Genomic DNA, 24,740 nt, shown 5'->3' with positions numbered 1-24,740 from the left:
GAGGTCTATTTACCATGGTAAGGAGTGCTTCTTGCCTTACTCTGGGTACTGGCAGCACAGGCTACACCATTTAACCTAGTGTATAGTATAAAGGGAAAGATCCCATCCTGTTAAGTTCAGAAATAGTTTATTTATACTTGCATTTAAAAAGGCTCTTGTAATCCTATAGGTAGAGATCTGAACCATTCTTAGCAGTTAGAGCACTCGCATACAGTGCATTCAGAGTGTTCACGGCCTTTCATATTATGTTGCTTCCTTGTACTAGAATCAACAAAATTCAAGTTTACCTGTGGCAAATTAAACTATACAAAAAAGCGCTGGATGGGACTTAAAGGAAAACTGTCACATATTTTCTCCCGCACTATCCACAAGTATTGGTGGATAGTGCTGAAGACGCTGATTAAAACGAGCCCTACCTTGGTCTGATCCGCGCCGCCGTTCACTTGCAATTGTAGTTTTAATCTCTGTGTATATCCTGCTGTAACTGGCAAAGGCGGGGCTTCTGCGGGCTAACGGACACTGACGTCAGCGCCGCTCATGAATATTCATCCCTACCTCTTGTTAGGAGCGGCGAAGAGAGGGAGAACAGGAGGGATGAATATTCATGAGCGGCGCTGACGTCAGTGTCCCTTAGCCCGCAGAAGCCCCGCCTTTGCCAGTTACAGCATGATATACACAGAGATTAAAACTACAATTGCGGGTGAACGGTGGCGCGGATCAGACCAAGGTAGGGCTCGTTTTAATCAGCGTCTCCTGCACTATCCACCAATACCTGTGGATAGTGCGGGAGAAAATATGTGACAGTTTTCCTTTGAAGATGTGTGCAATAAAGTGTTAATGGAAACATACCTGAGAGGGATATAGAGGTGTATAACAGAAGAGGAGGAGGAGGTGTATACAAATGTTTAATTTGCCACAGGTATATCATCATACTGTATGAAATACAGGGATTCATACTCGCAAAAATTAGCAGCAGGTTGGGCACACACAGAGTAACATATCTGCTGCGCTAGTGTTATATATAATTCTACAAAAATTCAAATTTACCCTCAAAAACCTGCACTCAGTACCCCATAATGAGAATTTTTGCAAATTTATTAAAAAGCTAAAATTTTGCAGTGACATTGTGGTGTCCCAGCACCAAAGGCTGTCCTGTGGGCTGCAAATCTCCTCAGTCATGCATGCGGCACAGCTGTTGGGTCCACTAAGAGATTGTCTGCTGTATTTCTATGGCTCAAGCACTTTATCATATATTATGTTATGTTTCTCAAATGCACTGTAAATATTTTATTTATCTGTGTTATACCTTTAAGAGCTGAGAAGCCGTGTAAGCCATGTGACCCTGCCTGCCCAATGGGAACCATTGTTCTTATATTGTTTCTTGTAAGGCCATGATGATGTAATGGCCTGTGTTATATATTTGTAAAATCTTGAAAAATGTAATAAAAACATTTGAACCTAAATTGTTAGGCACATAGTGTAGTGGGGGAGGAGTGACCAGTTCAGTGCAAGTCACTGGTGTATGCTGAGCACAAGTGTGGTAAAGCAGTGAAGTGGCGTGTGGAGAAATCCTGAAGGAGGCCCAAGAACAAATCTCTTCTCAATCCTATCCAGCCATACTGCAAGTGATCCCCCGCGCAGCGGAAAGTCAAGCCCTGGTGAAGAAAGTTGTTGGACCTTGTCAGAACCCTAGCGGCCTGGAGAATCTTCAGTCTCACATCAAGTCAGTATTAGTCAATTGGGTGCAAAGCACCATAAGTCCCAGCAAGGCCACAGGACTCCCAACGGACCCCTGCACTCTGCTCTATACTGTCTGCGTGTAATAACATCTTCACACTGCTCAGTACAAGGAAGTTATCTGTAACCTAACATTGGTGTGTTTCTTTACTCCCCGTGTCTGGCCCAGGAGAAGCTGTCTTCACCTTTGATCGTGTATAGGCTAACGGTGCCCTGGCGTCACAAAGTGAATAGATATCCCTTGCACCTTCGTGTAAGCACAACATAAGTATTCAGACCCTTTACTCAGTACTTAGTTGGAGCCCTTTTGGCAGAGATTACAGCCTCCAGTCTTCTTAGGTATGATGTCACAAGGTTTACACACCTGGATTTGGGGATTTTCTGCCATTCTCCTTTACAGATCCTCTCAAACTCTGTCAGGATGGATGGGGGCTGTCCATGGAATCCATTTTCAGGTCTCCAAAGATGTCCAACTCTGACCAGTCTCATTCCCACAATATGATGCTGCCACCACTATGCTTCACTGTAGGGATAGTATTGGGCAGGTTTTGAGCAGTGCTTGGTTTCCTCCAGACATGACTCTTAGGTCAGAGAATCTTGTTTTTCACTGATGGGTTGCCAGGGCAGCCCGAGGCCTTACCTTCACCTCGGCAACTTCCATGGCTCAGCAATTGTTACAGCTTTCCTATAAGAATATGTCAATATGATAGATCAATGTAATACTATTTATAAGCAATCAACAACTGATTGCTTATAATAGGCCCTAGGGGGAGGGGCTAAAAAATGAAAATAAATAAAATCCCCCTACTAATAAAAACTCTAACCCCCTATTCCCAGTTTCCAAATAAAACACTGTAAAATGTCCCGTTCTCCCCCAAAAAATAAAAAAAAAGTGATCAAAACTAATACTATGGAAAAGTAGGTGGTACCGGTAAAAAAAATACAGCTCATTGCACAAAAAAATAGCCCTCATAAAGCTCTAGAGCTTAAGGTTCCAAGCCCCTGCCCCCTTGCGGCTGGGGTGGCGACAGACTACGGGGACAGTTGCAGGTGGGGAGTTTGACTGGGGTGGTACACCTGTCAAGCCGTAACCCAGGTGTCCAATGGCGAGCTCAGGGAGGCAATGAAGGTGAAGGCTGGGGCACACCACTGGTCCATCTTGCTCGCCCCTATGCCTGGGCAGGGCGAAGCTTGAGAAATCTCTGGTGGAGGCCACAGCAGTCCTGACTAGAGAGGAGCTAACACAGTAAATTCGATTCGTCACAAACTTCTCAGCTCGGCGGTTGCTGACAGGAAAAGTCAGCAACCGCCGAGCCGAGAAGTTCGTGATGAATCGAATTTACTGTAAATTCGCTCATCTCTAGTCCTGACTTGCAAATCATTGTCCGACCTGGGTATAGGGGCGAAAGACTAATCGAACCATCAAGTATCTGGTTCTATCTGAAGTTTCCCTCAGGATAGCTTGACACATGCATGGTGGGAGCGTGGCATGACGTGCTGATCAGAACGCCGGGGTCCCAGTGGCGGGACCCCCGCGATCAGACATCTTATTCCATATCCTTTGGATAAGGGATAAGATGCTAAGCATCAGAGAACGCCTTTAATACATTTGCAAACATTTTTAAAATTCAGTTTTTACTGTCACTATGGGGTATTGAGTGCAGAATGGTGCAGGAAAACATGTTTTTACTGGTGTTTTTTCAAGGGTCTGAAAAATTTCTAAATGCCTTGTATATGGAGCTATTAAATGACTATATACATCAGCCCCAGGTCTTTTACATTAATATTCCCAATTAACAGAGCACACCCTTGATCACATGCTCTTAGATGAGATTATTACAAATTCACATAAAGGAACTCCTGGGATTATAGAAATTAAGGAGGGATTAGGGGATAGAATTCACCTGATTCAGCAGGGGAAGTAATGATCTTTGTTTCAGTGGCTGTGATAATGGCAGAATTTTATCACGGCTTGCATGCAAGTTTTATGGGGTAAGAAGAAGTCACACATTTTTGTGTGAGCCTCATTTTGCTTCTAAAAATTAACAACCTTTGTGCATTTGTGTAAAATTTAAGAACATTGCATAAATATTTGCTGGTGTAAACATTGATAAATTCCCCCTGATGAGGTTTATACACACACATAAGAGTCTCCTGAGATACTTTATACAACATTAATCCAGGTATTTCAGGATTTTTTTTGACCATGCTACAGGGGCTGTAAAGTTAGTGTAGCTCATAATATAGTGTCTGTACCTGTGTGTGATGGTGGTCTTGCAATTCTTAGGTCATCTTTGCCGCAATGTTTATTTTTAAACAGCATACAAAATGAGTGTCCTCTCAGGTTATCGCTGGTGCTCAAAGGAGCCTGTCTGCATCAATGGGAAGACTTCTGGATGGGAGTGAGATCATTCTGCAGTGAAGTGTAGTTTTGCAACAGCTGGAGGCACCCTGGTTAGAAGGAAGGGAGCTCAGGTGTGCTTCAATAGGTGGGGTAGCTGATGTGTGGGAGGGAGAAGTGACCTCACACTTACAAACAAGGTATCATGGGACTTGTATTCGGAGGGAGGGAACTCCAACAGGAAATAGCCATTTCACAAAAATATAGCCACAGCTTTATGGTAACCTCACAACATAGCCATTTATCTCCTAGACAAGTGCAGATCCTTCCTAAGCATGTCCATTACTGCCTGCCAGGCAATGACCTTATGGTAGATAACCCCTTTAAGTCCTAAAGGTTAAATGTTGTACCATTGATATCACTGCTAAGCAACACTGAGGCCAATGATTGGCTGCAGTGGTCAAGAATCGGCCATTGGTAAACAGAGACCAGGGCATCCACAAGAGATTTTATGTTGAATTGCGATAGGATCAGAGAGGCGAGTTTAAGTTTTTATGTTATTTCAGGTTATTTGAAACGCTTATTTATTTTTCATTATCGCTTATTTATTTAGTTTTGGCTTTCCTTGCAGCTTGTGTAGCTTGTTGAATTTTAGTATAGAGAATTTCAGTCAGGATTTACCTGTATGGAATAACAACATAAAAACTGTAAACTACTAAATGGTTTCATCTTAGGTCCATGCATATTCTGCTCCATCTGGGACACAACTGGAAATAGTTAAAGCAAATGGCTACGTATAAAAATCAGGCCTGATACTAGTTATGTTATAAAAAGCTGACAGTTCTACATGTTTCTGCAAGCTTAATCTTATACGTAAGATCTCAGAATTTCATAACTAGCAAGTACACATTTTGCAAGTATCCCAAGGGCTACAGGTTCACCATGAAAAAAAAAGTCACTCATCTTAAAAAGGTAAAACTACACTTTAAAAGCTGAATACCATTTTGTCTTTATAATCTAAATTGGATTCATTTCCCATTATATCTTGATATAGGTCGGTACTTTGCTTTTCATTATAAAGCTTCAAATTCTGGCTTCCTACTGCCACCACTAGAGGGAGTTAACTATTGTTTTCATACTAAATTCAATAACAACAGTATGCAGCTCGCTACTAATAGCTTCCTGAAGCAGCATGTATGTTCTATTTTAGTGGTATGCACAGGATTTTATGCTCCTTATTAGGAAAAACAAGATGTCTGACAACCATAAAAGATACAGTAAGTGAATCAGCACAAAACATTGGTTTTAAATGGGCACTGCCAGATGTAAAAACTTGTAGTATAAAGGACCAAAAGTTGGGATCTGTAAAATTCCGGATCCTAGAAATAATGAACGTACTTTTTTTGTCGGAATCCACTCTGAAATGCATTGCCGACTGTTGATACAGGGCATTTCCAAGTGGTCCTAGCACCAGCTTGTTTTTCTGGCTGGCACTAAAGATGGAATTGCCATCTAGAATATTCTGTAGTGTGAATGAGCCCTAAGTTTATATAACTTGATAGCAAAAAAAATAAATAAATAAAATCTTAAAAAGATGACATCTGCAATTCGGTAAAACAAGAATAACAAAATTACATTCAACATTTTATGGGGTTATCTGGCAGCACACAAAACATATATTTAAAAAAAATATATAAAAAAATAAAATGCGGGGGACAGTGTTCGCTTATGTTACCTGGTTGTCATTGTGCCTAAATCCCACTTTTGTAGAATCCAGAGATTAAACTTTTCCCCTGCTGCCTGAGGACCACATGTTCCTTGATCCCTCGCACATCCCCTTTTCAGTCTACAAGTCTCCTTCCCTCATTCCCATTCTGCAGCTTGCTCAGTGAATCAGCATGAGAATGATACATCAGAGGCAAGAGTCATCTAATAGGGCCAAACTGTCAAAGGGGGACAAAAGTATGTGACATATGGTCACAAAATGGCAACTGCACTACTGATCACAGGGGTCGACCACAATATAAGGTTAAAATCTATTAAACTTCTTGTAGGGGGCTTGGGACACTGAAAAGTGTCAGATGGGCGTCAGGGGCGTGAATGACATATGCCTGTAGCGTGCACTCCCATCACTTCCTTCTGACATAGTAAGCAGAGTTGTTGCAGGAGAGAAATCTCGTGAGATCCCGCTGACTACGTCATGAGGAAGTGAACTCAGCAAGCTCAGCCCATGCTCCAAGTCAGCCCCGGGGGGAAAACAACGGAGGAAGATAGCGGGAGAACCGGAGCACGAAACAGGATCAGGTAAGTATGGTTGTCCTCAGTGTCACCTGCACTACCTTTCTGTACCTTTGACCCCTTCTGCCCTAGGACGTATGCATACGTTCCAGTTGCCAACATGTTAGCGCAACTGGACGTATGCATCCGTCCTGGGGATATCCTGCTTAGCGCGATGCAATGCAGGAGACAGCTGACAGGACCTGGCTGTCAATCGCAGCCAGGGTGCCACTGCCGAGACTGGGATCGCGCTGGTCTCCGCAGCATTAAATCACAATGAAATCTCAAAAATGATACCAATAAAAAGTAAAGCTTGTCCCGCAAAAAAATAAGCCCTCACAGAAAAAATAAAAACGTAATGTCAGAACATGACAACACAAAATAGGGGAAAAACTGATTTTGTTGAGAAAAGGAAAAAAAACATTAAAAAAATCTATATAAACTGGATATTGCCACAATCGTACCAACCCACAGAATAAAAATATCATAATTTTTACCATACAGTGAATGCCATAAATTAATTAAAAAAATTCACATTTTTCAGAGTTTTTCACAAAAAATGCTAAAATGATTCAACAAAGATTTACCACCTATATAAAGAACAATATGTCACCAAAAAACAATCTCAGAATCATGTCTCTAAGTAAAAGCAGGTCAGAGGTATTACCACCACAGAGAGACAGGCCAGATTTGAAAAATTGGTAAAGACAGGCGGTGTCCTTAAAAGGGGTACTCCACTGGAAAACATTTTCTTTTAAATCAACTGGTGCCAGAAAGTTAAACAGATTTTTAAATGACTTCTATTAAAAATTTTAATCCTTCCAGTACTTAGCTGCTGTATCCTCCACAGGAAGTTATTTTCTTTTTTAATTTCCTTTTTGTCTGACCATAGTGCTCTCTGCTGACACCTCTGTCCATGTCAGGAACTGTCCAGAGTAGGATAGGTTTGTATGGGGATTTACTCCTACTCTAGACAGTTCCTAAAACAGAGTTGTCAGCAGAGAGGACTGTGGTCAGACAGAAAGGAAATTCAAAAAGAAAACAACTTCCTCTGTAGTAGACAGCAGCTGATAAGTATTGGAAGGATTAAGATTCTTAAATAGACGTAATTTACAAATCTGTTTAACTTTCTGGCACCAGGTGATTTTAAAAAAATTGAAAAAAAGTTGTCTAGTGGAGTACCCCTTTAAGTGGTTATTACTAGATTAGCTGTTTACAACATGACGTCAATGCTGTGGCAGATCCAAACTTTAATCATCTACAATCCACAATAATCCACAATAATGACAAAATAGCATATTTCTAGATATCAATTTATTATAAAAACATTCATTTAGAGAGCATTTATCTATGATGGGATACAGTATAAACAGATTTGCAGAACATGATTTTATATACACCATAGCAGCCAAAACAAGTTAAATAATCAAGATAAATAAAATACATTTAATTAACTTTCAACAAAATGACACTTTTGTACAGTGTAAATGAAGGTTCATACCTGAATGTACAATAGGAAAGAGACAAGCAAAACACATTTATACGCATTAAAGGGGTTGTCGAGCATAACATTTATTTTATTTTGTATAGAATGCCACTGTTGTCCACCGGTTGTGTTTGATATTGCAGCTCAGCCTCATTCACTTTATTATAGGTCATATGCAGGCACGTTGAAGTGGTTATCCAGGATTTAGGAAAACGGCTGATTTTTTCCAAAAAAGCACCACTGTCTTCAGGTTGTGTGTGGTATTGCAGCTCAGTTCTGTCAAGGTGGATGGAGCCAAGCTGTAATAACATACACAACCTATGGAGAGGTATGGTGCTGTTTCACATAAAAAATATATATATATATTATGTATATCTACTGTCTTTCCCCCCCCCCCTGTATAACCCCTTTAATACTTGCCCATGATAGCCATTTGAAGTGTTACGGTCTTTCTAATTGTAAGATTGGCTGAGCATTTCACTCCTTGGTCCACTACTCTGTCTGACTTGTTGTATAAGACAAGCTCTATAGACCCACAGTGAAGTCCATCTTATGCAACAGGGAGTAAAGCACTCAGCAAGGGGTAAAGCTCTCAGCCGGGTGCTTCTCCCACCACTATCTTAATCAGTTGGGGTCTAAACTCCGATGAAAACTTTTGACATGTCAAACTTTTTTTTTTTAGAATGACAGCAACCCTTTAAAAGGGGTACTCCGGCGCTAAGACATCTTATCCCCTATCCAAAAAAAGGATAGGGGATAAAATGTTTGATCGCGGGGGTCCCGCCGCTGATCTTGCACGCAGCACCTCCTTATAATCAGTCCCCGGAGCATGTTCGCTCCGGGTTTGATTACTGGCGATGACGGGGGCCGGAGCATTGTGATGTCATGCTCCGCCCCTCAATGCAAGCCTATGGGAGGGGGCATGGCAGGGAGGGTGCGTGGCGGGGCCGTGACGTCACAGTGCTCTGGCCCCTGTGATCGCCAGTAATCAGACCCGGAGCGAACATGTCCGGGGACTGATAATAACGGGGTGCTGCGTGCAAGATCACGGGTGTCCCCAGCGGCGGGACCCCCATGATCAGGCATCTTATCCCCTATCCTTTGGATAGGGGATAAGATGTCTTAGCACCGGAGTACCCCTTTAAATTAAAACTGTTAGCCAAGTAATGTGGCAAAACATAAGCTGCAAAAGGGATTTTTCAGGTGTGTTTAAATTTGCTTTCTCGGAGATCAAAAAACGCATCTACTATGAGGTTTTACTAAAGATATTAATATGAGAAGCAGAAGCAGAAGCAGAAAGACATTTATCACTAGCCAAGGTTTTCTGCAAGTTTCTTGTTAAATTCAGAGACATTTGAAATTTTTCCTGGTACCATCCATCTTAAGATACTTCTCTTTATTTCCTAAGAAGGTACTCCAACATTTAAAATCATATCCCCCCTTATACACGGGAGGTCGGACACTGCGATCTCCAGAACACACATGGAGAGTGGGGTAAGCACTCTGTCTACAGATATACACAGTCTATGGTGGCGCTGGAGCTACACAACTACAGCACTCGTGTATTTCCAGCACTCCCATAGAGGACTCACTTAGCGGAATACTCCATGCAGCAGGGATATTCGGGGCCTTGTACTGTAGCCTGCGGAGATCTAACCACTAAAAAACCCCGCAACAGAAACTTGTCTCCTATCCTGTGAATATGGGATATGTTTTTTTTTTTTGTGCTAGAGTATCCCTTTAACTTTGTTGCACTGGACAGACAGTCTAATGTTCTGCATACACTAGTAATTAAATTCAGCAGCAAAAAATATAAAAAATGTACCCTATTTAAAAGCATTTGCTGCCGCCTGTTGTATGAGACGGCCCAAAAATAAGGCAGTATACAAATAATTTAGATATTTAAGGCTTATATTTTATTCATAGTGCAGTGGCAAAAATGAAAAGACATTTACGATAAACAGCTGGATATCAACGTTTACTGCTTCCAAGTATGAACTTGTTGTAATTGATAACTTTACACCAACTACTGCAGTCAATATTAACTTGTTCATGGCCAGCTTAAAAGGAAAAGAGTAATCGGAAAATGACCTATTGTATAAATCAAGTTTTTCTGTTAATATTTATTTGAAAGCATTTATTGTGATTTTTTTTCAAATTGGCGATTATTTAAAATGTTCCATTTAGTTATCTAGATTAGTGGTCTCCAAACTGCAGACCTTCAGCTGCTGGAAAACATTAACTCCCAGCATGCCTGGAAAGCCATGCCGGGAGTGTCTTCCAATAACTGGAGGGCCGCAGTTTAAAGACCACTAATCTAGATTATAAAATAATCCCGAAATTTAGCAATTTTTAGTCTGGCCACTAGGCCTATTAATCATATGACACTGCCTGTTCTGTGAAGAGCATCTTCCAGCAGTGTCCTCCTTATGAACACAGACAGGAATACAGTGAAATGTGACACCAATATATAGACACCATTCACAATAGCTGAAACTCACAGCTCAGCCTACCCCCCTCTGTGTTGATTGACCTCTGTACAGCGCATGCCTAGAAAATGATCCCACTCTAGGGAAAAAAATTCTGTGGCATACCTTTGTGGCTATATCCATAAATGCTCTTATAAACAGCTCAGGCAAGATGACCACCCCCATAATGCACAAAAAAAAAAAAAAAACATGTTTCAGTATCAGTAGGTGACATATTCCCTTTAAGCTAAGTGTCATATAGATAAATTATCATGAGTGGGGATGGGAGACAAAATAGATGTCCTCTTGCACATGTACAAGATTTTTTCCCCACCTATTTTCTAGTTTTTCTTTAGAGGTATCAGTATATCCAGTTTAGTTCTGTTGTCTATAAAATGCAATAAAGACAGTATAGGAAAACCACGGCCTGTTTGGATGTTGTGTCTTTTAAGCCTATATTTCTACATCACAATTGATTGAATGCTTTTTCTAGAACATTAGGGCATCAAGTAACAATGTGTAAAATGAGTCGGCCCAAGAATACTTTTGGTATATCACAATGTGGGGGTGTTACTTTTAAAATACTTACTTCATGTCACACCAACATTAAAATACTTCAGAAAATCTTTTTTTTCGTGTACATTACACATAAAAATTCTGTACATTTTAAATAATCAATATTGTACAATTGTACTAAAATAAAAACTTAAAATTCCGAAGAGGATAAAGTCCCATAATCCTCTACAATCCATAATATCCTTCATATTACTGAAGCTTGAATGTCATCTTTATATTTCATCCAAAAGGAGTCCGTTCAAACAAGACTCTTCGAGTCTCCCCCATAGTCATAATCATAATCCTGGAAATAAAGTCAAGTATTAGTAATTACAGAGCAGAGACCTTATATTGATGTATGCTATTAATCTGTCTGGGAATTGAGAACAAATAAGTGGAACTGTAAGGAAATAACACCATATTATGCTGATAAGAAATGCTCGCTTATCTGAACAATCCCGACTTGATAGGACACCCTAAAAATTTAAGTTTTCAGTTTCTCTGTAGCGCCACCACAGGAGAAATTAAGCATTACATACTGCCAATACTGCGTGGGTAATGCAGGACAGGTCCTTCAGAGCAACAAAAAAAAAAAAAAAAAAAAAAAAAAAAAAACTCTGAAGCTTCTGTATACTCTGTCCAAGAGACAAAGACTCTCAATAGGGGACCCCCTGATCTATTAACTAAACATTCCCTAATAAGGTGTAAGGAAATTAGTTTTTAATCTGCACAACCCATTTAAAGTGTTCTTGACCTAGAGTTGTTGCACATATGAATTAGGAACTTATTAACTTCTTTTTCTTTTTTTTATTATGCTACCCAAATAAAATAATATATACATCTCATGCAGGACTGGCCTATACAGTGACAGGTCCTGGTCACGTCACAATACATGCCCCATGAAGATCCGTAGGCACAAAAGGCAGAAGTTACGTTAATACAGAACCCTTCCACAGAGGCCACATTACTAGAAAGTATACCAAATGGGTCTAAAGTCAGCGTAAAAGCCAAGTATAAATACAGAAGGTTGTTATACCTAAAAAAGTATACAGTTTCTTATGTCTAGTAAGCTTATAAGGAGTTAACATTTTACTAAAACTATATACATGAAAGGAAGTGGTCTCAGCATCTTCCCTCTTGCTGCATAGAAATGAAGTGAGCGGACACCTGCTCCACACAGTCCCTGGAAGCCAATCCTGATAACCTCTTCAGTGCTGACACGCAATGTAGCAATAACAGACGATATCAAACACTAAAAGAATTGCGGAGCACTCACCGGGTCAGTTCATACAGAGGCTTCTTTATTGTCACTTTGACCAAGCGGGATACATGCAGGGGAGGATGGAAAGGACGCGGGGGTATTAAAGCGCAACGGTCATGAAATTTTTGTGTAATAACCTGCAGACAGCCTTTGTACTGTGTGCAGGTGTTGTGTACAGCAATTATTTTACCTCATATTTGCAGGCTTTTGTGACGCTAAAAAGTGCTTTTAATCAAAGCCACCGACGGTCGGATAGGCGTGGTGCGAGGTACGCGATGCCACGCCCACCCACAAGCCCACTTTGTATCTCAGTGCTGGGATCGCTGTGTGATTGACACACAGGTCCCAGCGCATGCGCCCTTCAACTAATGTAACGTGTGCACCGCTGCGTGTTATCCAGAAATCGCTCACTCCCGCCGCCGTCGTCCTCCTGAGTGCGCCTGTGCAGAGCTAGGTGCAGAGAGCGCAGGAGCGAGCACTCGCTGGAGGAGAGAGCGCTTGCTAAATGACACGCAGCAGCGAGCACGTTACATTAGTTGAAGGGCGCATGCGCTGGGACCTGTGTGTCAATCACACAGCGATCCCAGCACTGAGATACAAAGTGGGCCTGTGGGTGGGCGTGGCAGCGGCGAGGCATCGCGTACCTCGCACCACGCCTATCCGACCGTCAGTGGCTTTGATTAAAAGCACTTTTTAGTGTCACGAAAGCCGCCAAATATGAGGTAAAATAATTGCTGTACACAACACCTGCACACAGTACAAAGGCTGTCTGCAGGTTATTACACTAAAATTTCATGACAGTTGCGCTTTAAGAGAGGCGGCGGACAGTTTACGCGCCGAAGCGCTTCGTCAGGCCGGTGCTAGCACCAGCCTGACGAAACGCTCCAGCGCGTAATTGGTCCATCACTGCTCTTAATACCCCCGCGTCCTTTTCATCCTCCCCTGCATGTATCCCGCTTGGTCAAAGTGACAATAAAGAAGCCTCTGTATGAACTGACCTGGTGAGTGCTCCGCAATTCTTTTATTGTTTACTAAAACTATTTTGTTTCTGCATTCAGAAGTTAATGAAATACAAGGTTCATATTGAATGGCTATACAGAAAAGTATATGTAAAAGGCATCACACAACTTCCCTTCCTGCAAGGTATAGATAATGCTTTTCACTTCAAACTTTTTATTTAATTTTTTTTTTTTTTTTGGCGAGGAACGGAAAGACAGTATATTACAAACTTGCAGACATGTATTTACTATTTTCTATTATTTCCCATAGAGGGCTCTTTAAAGAGAAACTGACCTTATAAAAATGGGTGCAGTCATTTTGCTGTAATCCTTAGAAAAAGGGAATATGCAAATCAGGCTGAGCAATGGAGGTGTTCTTTATGCGGTGCTAGCAATGCTTCTCCCACCCACACCCCACATGTGCTGAGGAAGAGGGATGAATATTGATGAAGGGGGAGGAGTTATCATCAGGAGAAGCATTGTTAGCACAGCATAAAGAACACCTCTACTGCTCAGAAAGGTTGTTTGCATATTTTCTTATCGAATAGAATTACAGGATTAGGACAGAACGGCTGCACACATTTTTTTTTTTGTACGGTAAACTTCTGAGGTTTATATCATCATCACAAGCACTATTACACTGTATGTTAAGGTAAGTGCGGATGACGCTGCTTTCAGGCTCCCTTAAAGGGTTACTGACCACAGTGCTCTCTGCTGACACCGCTGTCTGCGTCAGGAACTGTCCAAAGCAGGAGCAAATCGCCCATAGCAAACCTATACTGCTCTGGACAGTTCCTGAAATGGACAGATTTCTCAGCAGAGAGCACCGTGGTCAGACAGAAAAGAAATTCAAAAAGAAAAGAACTCTCTGTAGTATACAGCAGCTGTTAAGTACTGGAAGGATTAAGATTTTTTAATAGAAGTCATTTACAAATCTGTATAACTTTCTTGCACCAGTTGATTTAAAATAAATTGTTTTGCACCGGAGTACCCCTTTAGCAACAAACATATTAACTTACATCAGCACAACGCTGGCAAAGTCTCATCAGGCAGCCAGGGGGCTTTTCTGTAGAGGAACTGCGATGAAGTGGAGTGGTCATATTTGCATCATACACACAACTAGGGGAGAAACAAATCATGTTTATTTTCATAGCATTAATAAGACAGAATCTGAAAAGAAAGCAGACAAACAAGGAATGATACTGCATACACTTAGATTGTAAGCGCTTATGGGTAGGAACCTCTCACTTTTTGTCAGTTTGTTTATTTGGAATTTTCCATTTTACTTGCTATCCTCGTCATTGTAAAGAATATTCTGGTACTATAAAACATTATTATTACTATGCAGAAATTATAGAGTAGATACACTATGCTTGTTATTCAGTTCAGGTGTTTTGCCACACCAATTTCACAATAGATGCAAAAAAAAGAAGAAAAAAAAAACACACATATAACCAATGTCCATAGACAAACACTGGTCGAACTGTACGTGTCAAACAGTAGCTCGTTGACTTTAACCCCTTAACGATGCAGGACGTAAATGTACGTCCTGGTGAGCTGGTGCTTAACGCACCAGGACGTACATTTACGTCCTATGCATAACCGCGAGCATCAGAGCGATCGTGCGGATGTCTGCCATTAACCCCTCAGATGCCGTGATCTGCAGCATTGCGGACACTAAAATGGATGATCGGATCGGCCGCATCGCTGCCGCGGCGATCCGATCATCCAGCATGGCAGCCGGAGGTCCCCTCACCTGCCTCCGCTGCCTTCCACAGGTCTTCTGCTCTGGTCTGCGATCGAGCAGAGCAGAAGATAACCAATAATACTGATCAGTGCTAGGTCCTATGCATAGCACTGAACAGTATTAGCAATCAAGTGATTGCTATAAATAGTCCCCTATGGGGACTATTAAAGTGTAAAAATAAAAGTAAAAAAAGTTAAAAATAAAAGTAAGAAAAAAAATTAGAAAACCCCCCTCCCCCAATAAAAACGTAAATTGTCCCATTTTCCCTATTTCACCCCCAAAAAGTGTAAAAAAAATATTTTATATACATATTTGGTATGGCCGCATGCGTAAATATCCAACTATTAAAATAAAATGTTAATGATACCGTACGGTGAATGGCGTGAATGTAAAAAAAAAAAAATAAATAAAAAGTCCAAAATAGCTGCTTTTTTTTTTATAACATTTTATTAAAAAAAAATAAAAAAAAATAAAAAGAATTAAGTTTTATATAAGCAAATATGGTATCAATAAAAAGTACAGATCACGGCGCAAAAAATTAGCCCTCATAACGCCGCTTATACGGAAAATTTAAAAAAGTTATAGGTCTTCAAAATAGGGGGATTTTAAACGTACTTATTTGGTTAAACAGTTTGCGATTATTTTTTTTTAAGCGCAACAGTAATAGAAAAGTACGTAATCATGGGTATCATTTTAATCGTGTTGACCCAAAGAATAAAGAAAACGTAATTTTTACCGTAAATTGTACGGTGTGAAAATGAAACCTTTCAAAATTAGATAAATTGCGGTTTTCTTTTTAATTTCCCCACACAAATAGTATTTTTTTGGCTGCGCCATACATTTTATGGTAAAGTGAGTGATGGCATTAGTCTGTGGATCAAAATACAGAAGAGTTATGATTTTTTGAAGGCGAAGAGGAAAAAACGAAAAAGGAAAAAATTTAATTGTCTGAGTCCTTAAGGCCCAAATGGGCTGAGTCCTTAAGGGGTTAAAGATGTGCATAATATTCTAGTACTATAAAACATTATTACTACTATGCAGAAACTATAGAGTAGATACACTATGCTTCTTATTCAGTTCAGGTGTTTTGCCACACCAATTTCACAATAGATGCAAAAAAAAGAAGAAAAAAAAAAAAACACACATGTAACCAATGTCCATAGACAAACACTGGTCAAACTGTACGTGTCAAACTGTAGCTCGTTGACTTTAAGCATGGCACCATCATAGGCCAATTTTGCCACTTGAAATTTCTTGTCTGCTAGATCATCAAGTGGAATCATCAAGGCGAAAGACCAACTTAGCTCCTAAACCGAAGGCACCAATAAGTGCTCAAGTGCGGTGTGTAAAAATCCCCTATTGTATTACTTGTTCCAAGATTCCAAACTGGAATCTTGGTCTGTAGGCGACATCAGCCTAGGAATTGCACATTAAAAGCATTGTGAAATTAGTTTTGTGGTTGAGCAGGTACACACAAGCCAGAGATTACTACGTACAATGCCAAGCATCGGCAGGAGTGGTGTAACACAACACGTAAAATTCTCACCATCTCATCAAACAAAATGAATCCTTTGAGAGGACTACTGAAAATTGCATTGAAATATGATCTGCTATGGGGGTTGTTTTCTCAAAGAAAATGACCAGTTTGAACCATCACGCAAAATCTGGTCTGTGTCAGGTGTTCTAATAATCAGATGTCTACTGATCTTGATCAGTTTATACCCCCTGTAAACACCACCAGCCTGGGTTGAAGCTTGGTGGAGCAGGTGGAGGTGGGAGTGGTGCGTTTTCAGTTACTGTGATGCTTGGAAAGTGGAGAAAAGAAGCATTATAAATCTCCCACACTGTATGTACATCGGGAGCAAGTAGTCCCTGGGCTGTGCAGCATTCGGTCCCAGTCACCGTGCCCATGGCTGTAATCATATCTACTTAGGCGTGATTGACAGCTAGGCCACAGCAGACTTCTGATCTCAACTCTCAAGACTTCAAGTCTTGTACCTGCCCAGTAGACATGATCACAGCCCGGGGTACGGTGACTAGTTCCGAATGCTGTAAACCCTAGGGACTACTTGCTCAGGAGTTGTATAAAGTGCAGGAGGTTTGTAAAGTTTATTTTCTCTAATTTACAAGTTTCGAGCCAAAATATGAAAACATAGGGACGATCATCTTTGGGTGTAAAATGGGTTGGTGATGGTTATATGGGATTCAAACCTACTGTTAAGTCTCCATGACCCCAGACCACCAGATATCTAAATCATTGTAGACCAGAAACACTATTACTAACTACCCCATATAAAAATATGCAATGTAGAAAGTTAGTATGAGTATGATGCATTGGAGTTCATTTTCCCATCCCTGCCCCTGGCATCAGTACATAAGGAAACAATCATTTAAAAATCTTGCTTTCATCCCTCTTAGTCATCAGGTAATTGTTAGTTTGAGAATAGAAAATTAAAATTATAGCTAGAATATAGGCATTAAAAGCCTCACTCACTCTTGGGATTCTTCAATAGGAGACTTTTTCAATTTTTGGCTCCTGATCCGGTCTCTCTGGATGGCCTTTTTCATCCTTATCAGAAGTATAACAGAGACCAAACCAGAAGGGATGAACACCAGAGAAGACAGCAAAATCACAGTGTTGAACTTAAAGAATACACCTAAAGAGAATGGTAGAGAATACTCATTATAAAAGGGAAAGAAAATATTCAGTATGTAATAGGTTTGGCTATATTTTAACATTTAGGCTTAATAGATACTATAAAAGTCTATGGGTTACCAATATTACTGTATGGCATCTGTCATTGCTGTTTGTTTAATGTAAGCAATGGCAGTTCGAGTGATTATATATTTATTGATGACCTTGCAAATATGGGGCCCATCTGGTCCAGTTGTGGGATCATGGGCGCTGCAGATGCTGGTGGGCCAAGTTTCTGCTTGTGGCAACCAAATAGGGTAATGTAGTAATGCAGGTGCCACCAGCAGGTACCACTTATACTCTTACTAGTGCCTCCTTGTCCCTCCCAGTCCCTGGGCACAACAGCAGGATACAGAATGCTTTGCCACGCTGTCTAGTGACTTAAAGTGTGTGAGCGAGTTCCAGCCAACTAACTGTCCATTAAGAAGTTATCACTGGAGCTTTAAAGCGTACCCGTCAGATCCCAAAAAAATTTTTTTTCTTTTTAAATATATCACTCAGTACCTAATCCTGACCATGTACATCAAATTTTTATGTGTCTAGCACCTTTATTTATTACACTTTTAAATTTAGTTCACTAGTCTGAATTCCTCTAAAAGGGAGGGGGTGTGGCCTCATTGTACAGGTCTCCGCCCCCTCCCTCAATATGTTGTCTGCTCACATCTCCCCTAGCATTAGCAAAATCACAACTCCCAGCTTGTCCTCATTGACAGTAGCAGGACACAAGCTGACAGTGGGAGGATTTTTTCCTCCAGCTGTGAGCCCTGTGCTCACAGCTGTCAATCAAGGAAGTGTGTCTATCATGTAGGTGATGACACATGGACACAGCAGGAATAGTATGTGTCCAAGCAGGCAGGGGCACTTGTTTGACTGACTTTTTCAGCATGAAATACTGAAAATTTTCTAATGAAAGCCGATTGGTTTTGCATGCTTTATAACATATCAAAAAAGTTTTTGTATCTGACAGTGCCCATTTAAGATCTGTAGAGAAGGATAAGGAGCTGTATGGGCAATGTATCCCATTGTATGTGAACAGAGCACTTGGCATTTTGTGTCCCAGCACACTTTGTTCCTATAAAAGGTAGAGAAGAGGTCGGCACTGGTAACTGGAGGTGTCCTTGGATCAAAAAAGATCAGTAGAAGTGAAAGTAGATCCCGGCACACAGGTATCTTGATGCAAATCTTGATAATTTTTATTTAAGCATTAATTCATGCTAGTGAACGCAGCACGCGTTCCGGCTGTAAAGCCTTTTTCAACTGCATAAAAGGTAGCTCTCCCGATTACACAGTATTTATGCATTACAATTAATTAAAGCAATCAAGGTTCCCCAGCAACCCACTATCAACAAAAAAACAAAGTAACATTTTAACATTTTAAAGTAACAGAACATAACATAATATAATATGGATGGACTTCCTACAATAGACAATATAGCCATTTATATTTTTCTCATGAATCCTTCTCAGGTAGCTCTCTAAAAAGAAGAAGAGAAAGAACATATAAATATAAAATTAAAGGCAAGGTAATCACTTATAATAACTGAGCAATGTCATAATCCCGGTTTAAACCAGCAAGTGAGTTGAAAAAACGCAACTTGGAAAAGGATTCCCGTCGGTTACTCTCTTATGAACTGTATAATGTTACCCTAGCGGAGTATCACCGGACCAACCAGATTCCGCGTGGTTTACGGGTAAACCTGAGGCCGACTCTGTTTGCAGAGGATTTTGCTTATTGTAAAGACTTTGGGGGAGATTTATCAAAACCTGTCCAGAGGTAAAGTTGCCCAGTTGCCCATAGCAACCAATCAGCTTGCTTCTTTCATTTTTAACAAGGCCTCTGCAAAATGAAAGAAGCGATCTAATTGGTTGCCATGGGCAACTGGACAACTTTTCCTTTGCACAGGTTTTGATAAATCTCCCCCTTTGAGCGTATATTAAATAAATGCTCCATGGACATTATAGTGCTGACGGTCGAATGTTTACAGCGGACGACCGTTGAGCTTAAAGAAGAAATCGCTGCGACTGAACAGCAGCTACAGGATACCTTGAAACCCGAGGACTTCACTATTCTAAAGCAAAACCTGGATATACAGATTGCATCCTTGAGAAAGCATCTGGAACAGCGGAAACGGAAGAAGTTTTTGCGGGATACCGAGGATTACCTTGCTAATCGAGTCTATAGATGGCAGGAGTTCTCCGGCTCAGCACGGCTTGGAGGCTTTTCACAACGGCGGGGAGGTTATACCTCCTCCAGCTCCGGGAGCGAGGCACCGGCATCACGCAGAAACCAGTGCCCCCCTTTTCAGCAGCGAAGACGCGGACGCCATGTAGAAGAGCCGGGAGCCATTATAGGCGCACCAACCGGACCATTGATCACGCAACCTAGTTGTCAACATTTCCTCTAAATGTCTACCTTCTTTAGAGACTCTGATTTTGCAGCAGGGTTTATCTTTTAGTCCAGTACCTAAATTAGACTCATTTCAGCTAGAACTGGACATGGAAAGATTGTTTCGGAATGTACGCCTTAAGGCGCATTTTGCTACTCTTATGCCTCAGGATTTGCCTAGTCAATCTGCGGATAGTAACACTGAGCGGGAGACTTTATCTTTACAGGACTTTAACCTACGGATTAGAAGCAAGTTTAATCCACCAAAAATATCATCCGGTGGAAACATTTGTAAAAATGGTAAAAAATTATGTGACATGTTTATTGGGGGAGATTACTGAGGGGAAATTTGATATATTTCATAACTTGTCTACCCTTGAGAAACGTGCATTGGAGTCACTGTCACTTGACCGCTCCATTACGGTGAAACCTGCCGACAAAGGCGGGTCCGTGGTTGTGATGGACACCACGATGTACAAAGGTGAAATTATGCAGTACCGGGAGTTGGGAGTGATAGACCCTGAGGTAGCCACTTTTTTGCAGAAGATGAATACGGTGGTGCCTGGTTTTTTTTTTTTTTTTTTTTTACACACTACCGAAGATTCATAAATGCCTGACTAATCCTGCTGGGTGGCCAATTGTTGCATCAACAGACTCAGTGCTCTCCCCCTTGTCCATTATGTTGGAAAAAGCATTGACCCCATTGATTAAAAACACGCCTGCCTTTTTGTTAGACACCTCTGATTTTTTGTTAAATTATCCAACATACCTGTAGTGTCTCCTGATACGTGGCTTGTTACTATAGACGTGGTTAGCCTCTATACGTCTATAGAGCATCCCAAAGGTATTCTGGCCACTCAGTGGCTACTGGAACAGAGTTCTTATAGTGAAATACAGAAGTCCTTCTTTTTGGATATGTTAACAATTGTGCTAGAGGAGAACTACCTTCTCTTTAAGGATACTTTTTATTTGCAGCGGAGCGGATCGGCGATGGGGGCGAATGTGCCCCCCCCCCGTATGCTAATGCCTACATGGCTTTGTTTGAGGAAGAATATGTCTATTCTTATGACCTGTTTAAAAGATATGCCATTTGTTGGCACAGTTTCATAGACGATGTCATTTGCATATGGGGAGGTCCACGTTCATCCTTACAAGATTTTTTTGCCCACTTGAATAGCATTAGGAGTGAACTACAGTTCACCATGAATTGTGATTTAAAACAGATTCCCTTTCTAGACACTATGGTGTTGAAAGGTACCGATGGCACCCTGAGTACAGACCTATATAGCAAGGCCACCGACCATAATAGTTTGCTGCATTTTTCTAGTGCTCATCCACCAGCTGTTAAGAAATCTATTTTATTTTCGCAGAGAGAATGTATTAGACGGATCGTTGCAGATCCAGTGAGGCGGACCGATCGGATTAAGGAGCTCCACCATAAATTACAGGATCGGGGGTACTCTAGTCATTTTTTACAACAACAGCAGAGACCTAGAGAGACCAGAGTGGATGAAAAATCTAAACGTATCCCATTCGTGAGAACATTTCACCCGTTGAGCTATAAGATTGATGCTATCATTAGGGACCACTGGTCCATCTTGTCAAAATCCTACCCACATATAGAAGAATTTCGCGGTCCGCCACTGATCTGAAACAAACGCTGTCAAAATGTATGTGACATTCTGGTGAGGGCTGATGTGGGCACTAGAAAGCTTTCCAGACCAACTTTTCTAACGTCTAAGAGATGTGGTAGTTTTCCTTGCCTATCCTGTTCTCAATGTAATAATGTTATCAGAGGTGACAAAGTACAGCATCCACATTCAGGTATCAGCTATCCAATCAAGTGACATTACACCTGTCATTCGAAAAATGTAATTTACATTGTGAAGTGTCCGTGCGGTCTCCTATACGTTGGGGAGACCACCCAGCGTGTGGGAGACCGCATAAATAGACATAAGTCACATATCAGATGTGCTAACACACTATTACCCATACCATACCACTTTAAGCAGAAGGGACATACAGTGGCACAGCTGAAATATCAGATCATTGATGAGGTGATCCCCCCCCCCTAGAAGGGGAGGGGATATAAAAAAAAACTTTTACTCAGAAAGGAGGCTTTCTGGATCCATAGGTTAGGGACCCTGGAACCCCGGGGTTTAAACCGGGATTATGACATTGCTCAGTTATTATAAGTGATTACCTTGCCTTTAATTTTATATTTATATGTTCTTTCTCTTCTTTTTAGAGAGCTACCTGAGAAGGATTCATGAGAAAAATATATATGGCTATATTGTCTATTGTAGGAAGTCCATCCATATTATATTATGTTATGTTCTGTTACTTTAAAATGTGAAAATGTTACTTTGTTTTTTTGTTGATAGTGGGTTGCTGGGGAACCTTGATTGTTTTAATTAATTGTAATACATAAATACTGTGTAATTGGGAGAGCTACCTTTATGCAGTTGAAAAAGGCTTTACAGCCGGAACGCGTGCTGTGTTCACTAGCATGAATTAATGCTTAAATAAAAATTACCAAGATTTGCATCAAGATACCTGTGTGCCGGGATCTACTTTCACTTTGTTCCTATAGGCTAGGTCAGGAGGTTTGCAATCTCAAGCACTGTATAACTAATTTTTTGCACTAACTACATTGTAATTAAACTGATTCATTGCCCCTTTACATGATCTTGTCAGTAGCATACTTCTCTCTTACTTTGCAGTGTTACTGTTAGTTTCGTCTGTGGCACTTTCCCATGGACATCTGGTGGATTTTTAACCAAACAAGTGAATGTGCCATTATCAGTAAGTTTCAGATCCTCCAATAAAATAGAAGCATCTCCATGTCCAATGTTTCCTTCCCACTTTACACGATCCTTGAAGGGTCCCCCTAACGTGGGGTATGGTTTTGACTGGTAGTGCATTATCTGGGTAAAAAATAAATAAAAAAAAGTATAGAGCTTTAAAGAAATGTGGGTGTTTACTATTAATCTTAATTCATAAAGTACACAAAAGACAAGTACAGTTAAAAGGGAAGCTCTAGAAGCAATGTGATTATTCAGTTTGGCTGCCTAATATAAAGAATTAAACATGTAACATGCTCATACACATACTTCAGTATGTATAAGCCCACAAATTTGGGAAAAAGAGGCATTATACAAATGAGAAACTAAGCTCACCGACGACCTCCACTTTATTAGGTACACCTTGCTAGTATTGTGTTGGACTCCCTTTTGCCTATATTCTTCAAGGCATACTTTCTACAAAGATTTTGGTCCATATAGACACGATGGCACCACGCATTTGTGGCAGATTTGTCTGCTGCACATCCACACGATCAACAGTAAACACTAGAGACGGTTGTGCATAAAAACTGCAGTGGATCAAAAGTTTCTGAAATACTCAGACAAGCCCGTCAGGCAACAACAACCATACCCAGATGTTGTAACAGTACACCATGTGCTGTGCAAGAAATGTAGTATTGTAAGTAATAGTCAGTTACATGGCAAATGAACGTCAATAGCAGATTGTGAAGGAAAAATACAACATACTGTACAACCTGCTTAACCATAGCCTGCAACGACCAACTAATAACAGCCTACAGATAATGATAGCAATACGGCAGTCTCTGGTATCTGTCCAAAATCTGGGCCAGCTCCCAAGAACACATAATAGTAATAAATATGTGAGACTCTAGAATCTTCAGTCATTGGAATATATTGGCAAAATTAGACATGTGACTGCAGGCTTCCACTTATGCCACTGTTCTGTATGCCTATACAGCGGAACACATAGCCTTCATTGCATAATAAAATGGACCCTTCTACATAAAATAGAGTTAACTACACTATACTGCAAAAAACAAAGCCCTTTCTCATATACCATGAGGATGGAGGCCTATGGATATTTTCATATGTCCCAGAGACATTACAAACACATATACCAAATGTACAACTGACCACGAGAAGGATGGGTAGATTTAAGGTGGGGACTTTTGTAGAGCGCTCCTGCTGTCAAAAGACAGACTCAAAATGGCACAGTTGCACAGGACAATTTATTGAAATATTTTTGGGCAACGCATTTCAGCACTCACATGTGCCTTCATCAGGTCAACAAAAGAATAAAATCCATGCATCCTGGGGTGCCGGCTGTGCTTGAGCACAGCCGGCACCCCAGGATGCAGGGATTTTATTCTTTTGTTGACCTGATGAAGGCACATGTGAGTGCTGAAACGCGTTGTCCAAAATTTTTCTAAAGTCCCCACCTTTATCTACCCATTCTTCCTCTATTATTCCGTACCCTAAGGGACAAGGATAGGGGAGATAGAGCTGCACACCGCATCCACTGATCTCTACCCACACCTCCTAACAGTGTTGGGCTTACACTGTTGCATGCCCTCAGTAGGTCAGTACAGCACATTAGGTGAGGTGGTGGGTCCCCCTTTTCCACCAAATGACAGCATACGAGAGAGCGCCCCTTTTTAGGTCTTTCTTCTGTCTTCTATCAACTGACCACGAGGGGATTCCAAACACAACTACATGAAGGTCAAAAGGAGTATACAAAAAAAAATTTCTATATACCTGACAATGATAAAAATAGAAGAGGTTTGGTGTTTTTCCCCTCAAAATAAAGGGTTTATAAGATACTAGAAGCCAATGACCACTTCAGTCTATATGTCTGCATATTTCAACAAGGCAAACGTGCATGTTAACATGGGGATTATTTTGTTAGTTGTCACTGGAACATTTATTACCTGACAAATAACATGTCTAGAGCTGTCTGTAAAGAG

At 40.8% G+C, this 24,740-nt stretch overlaps 1 protein-coding gene across 1 annotated transcript in view; it reads right to left on the bottom strand.

The window, feature by feature from the left end:
• Positions 1 to 7,656: 7,656 nt before the first annotated feature.
• The window catches only part of LOC130293727 (myelin protein zero-like protein 3), a 29,250-nt gene continuing 12,166 nt past the window's right edge, over positions 7,657 to 24,740 (bottom strand). The window contains exons 3-6 of the mRNA XM_056542759.1: positions 22,668 to 22,878; positions 17,365 to 17,527; positions 14,143 to 14,242; positions 7,657 to 11,168 (exon numbers count right to left, since the gene is read on the bottom strand). Of these exons, the coding sequence (XP_056398734.1) occupies positions 11,124 to 11,168; positions 14,143 to 14,242; positions 17,365 to 17,527; positions 22,668 to 22,878 (519 nt within the window). The 3' untranslated portion in view covers positions 7,657 to 11,123. The remainder of the gene's footprint in view (positions 11,169 to 14,142; positions 14,243 to 17,364; positions 17,528 to 22,667; positions 22,879 to 24,740) is intronic.

This window comes from Hyla sarda, chromosome 10 (genome assembly GCF_029499605.1).
Source record: "Hyla sarda isolate aHylSar1 chromosome 10, aHylSar1.hap1, whole genome shotgun sequence".
NCBI lineage: Eukaryota > Metazoa > Chordata > Amphibia > Anura > Hylidae > Hyla > Hyla sarda.
The sequence above is the reverse complement of the archived record's forward strand: the minus strand, read 5'-3'. Positions and strand labels throughout refer to the sequence as shown.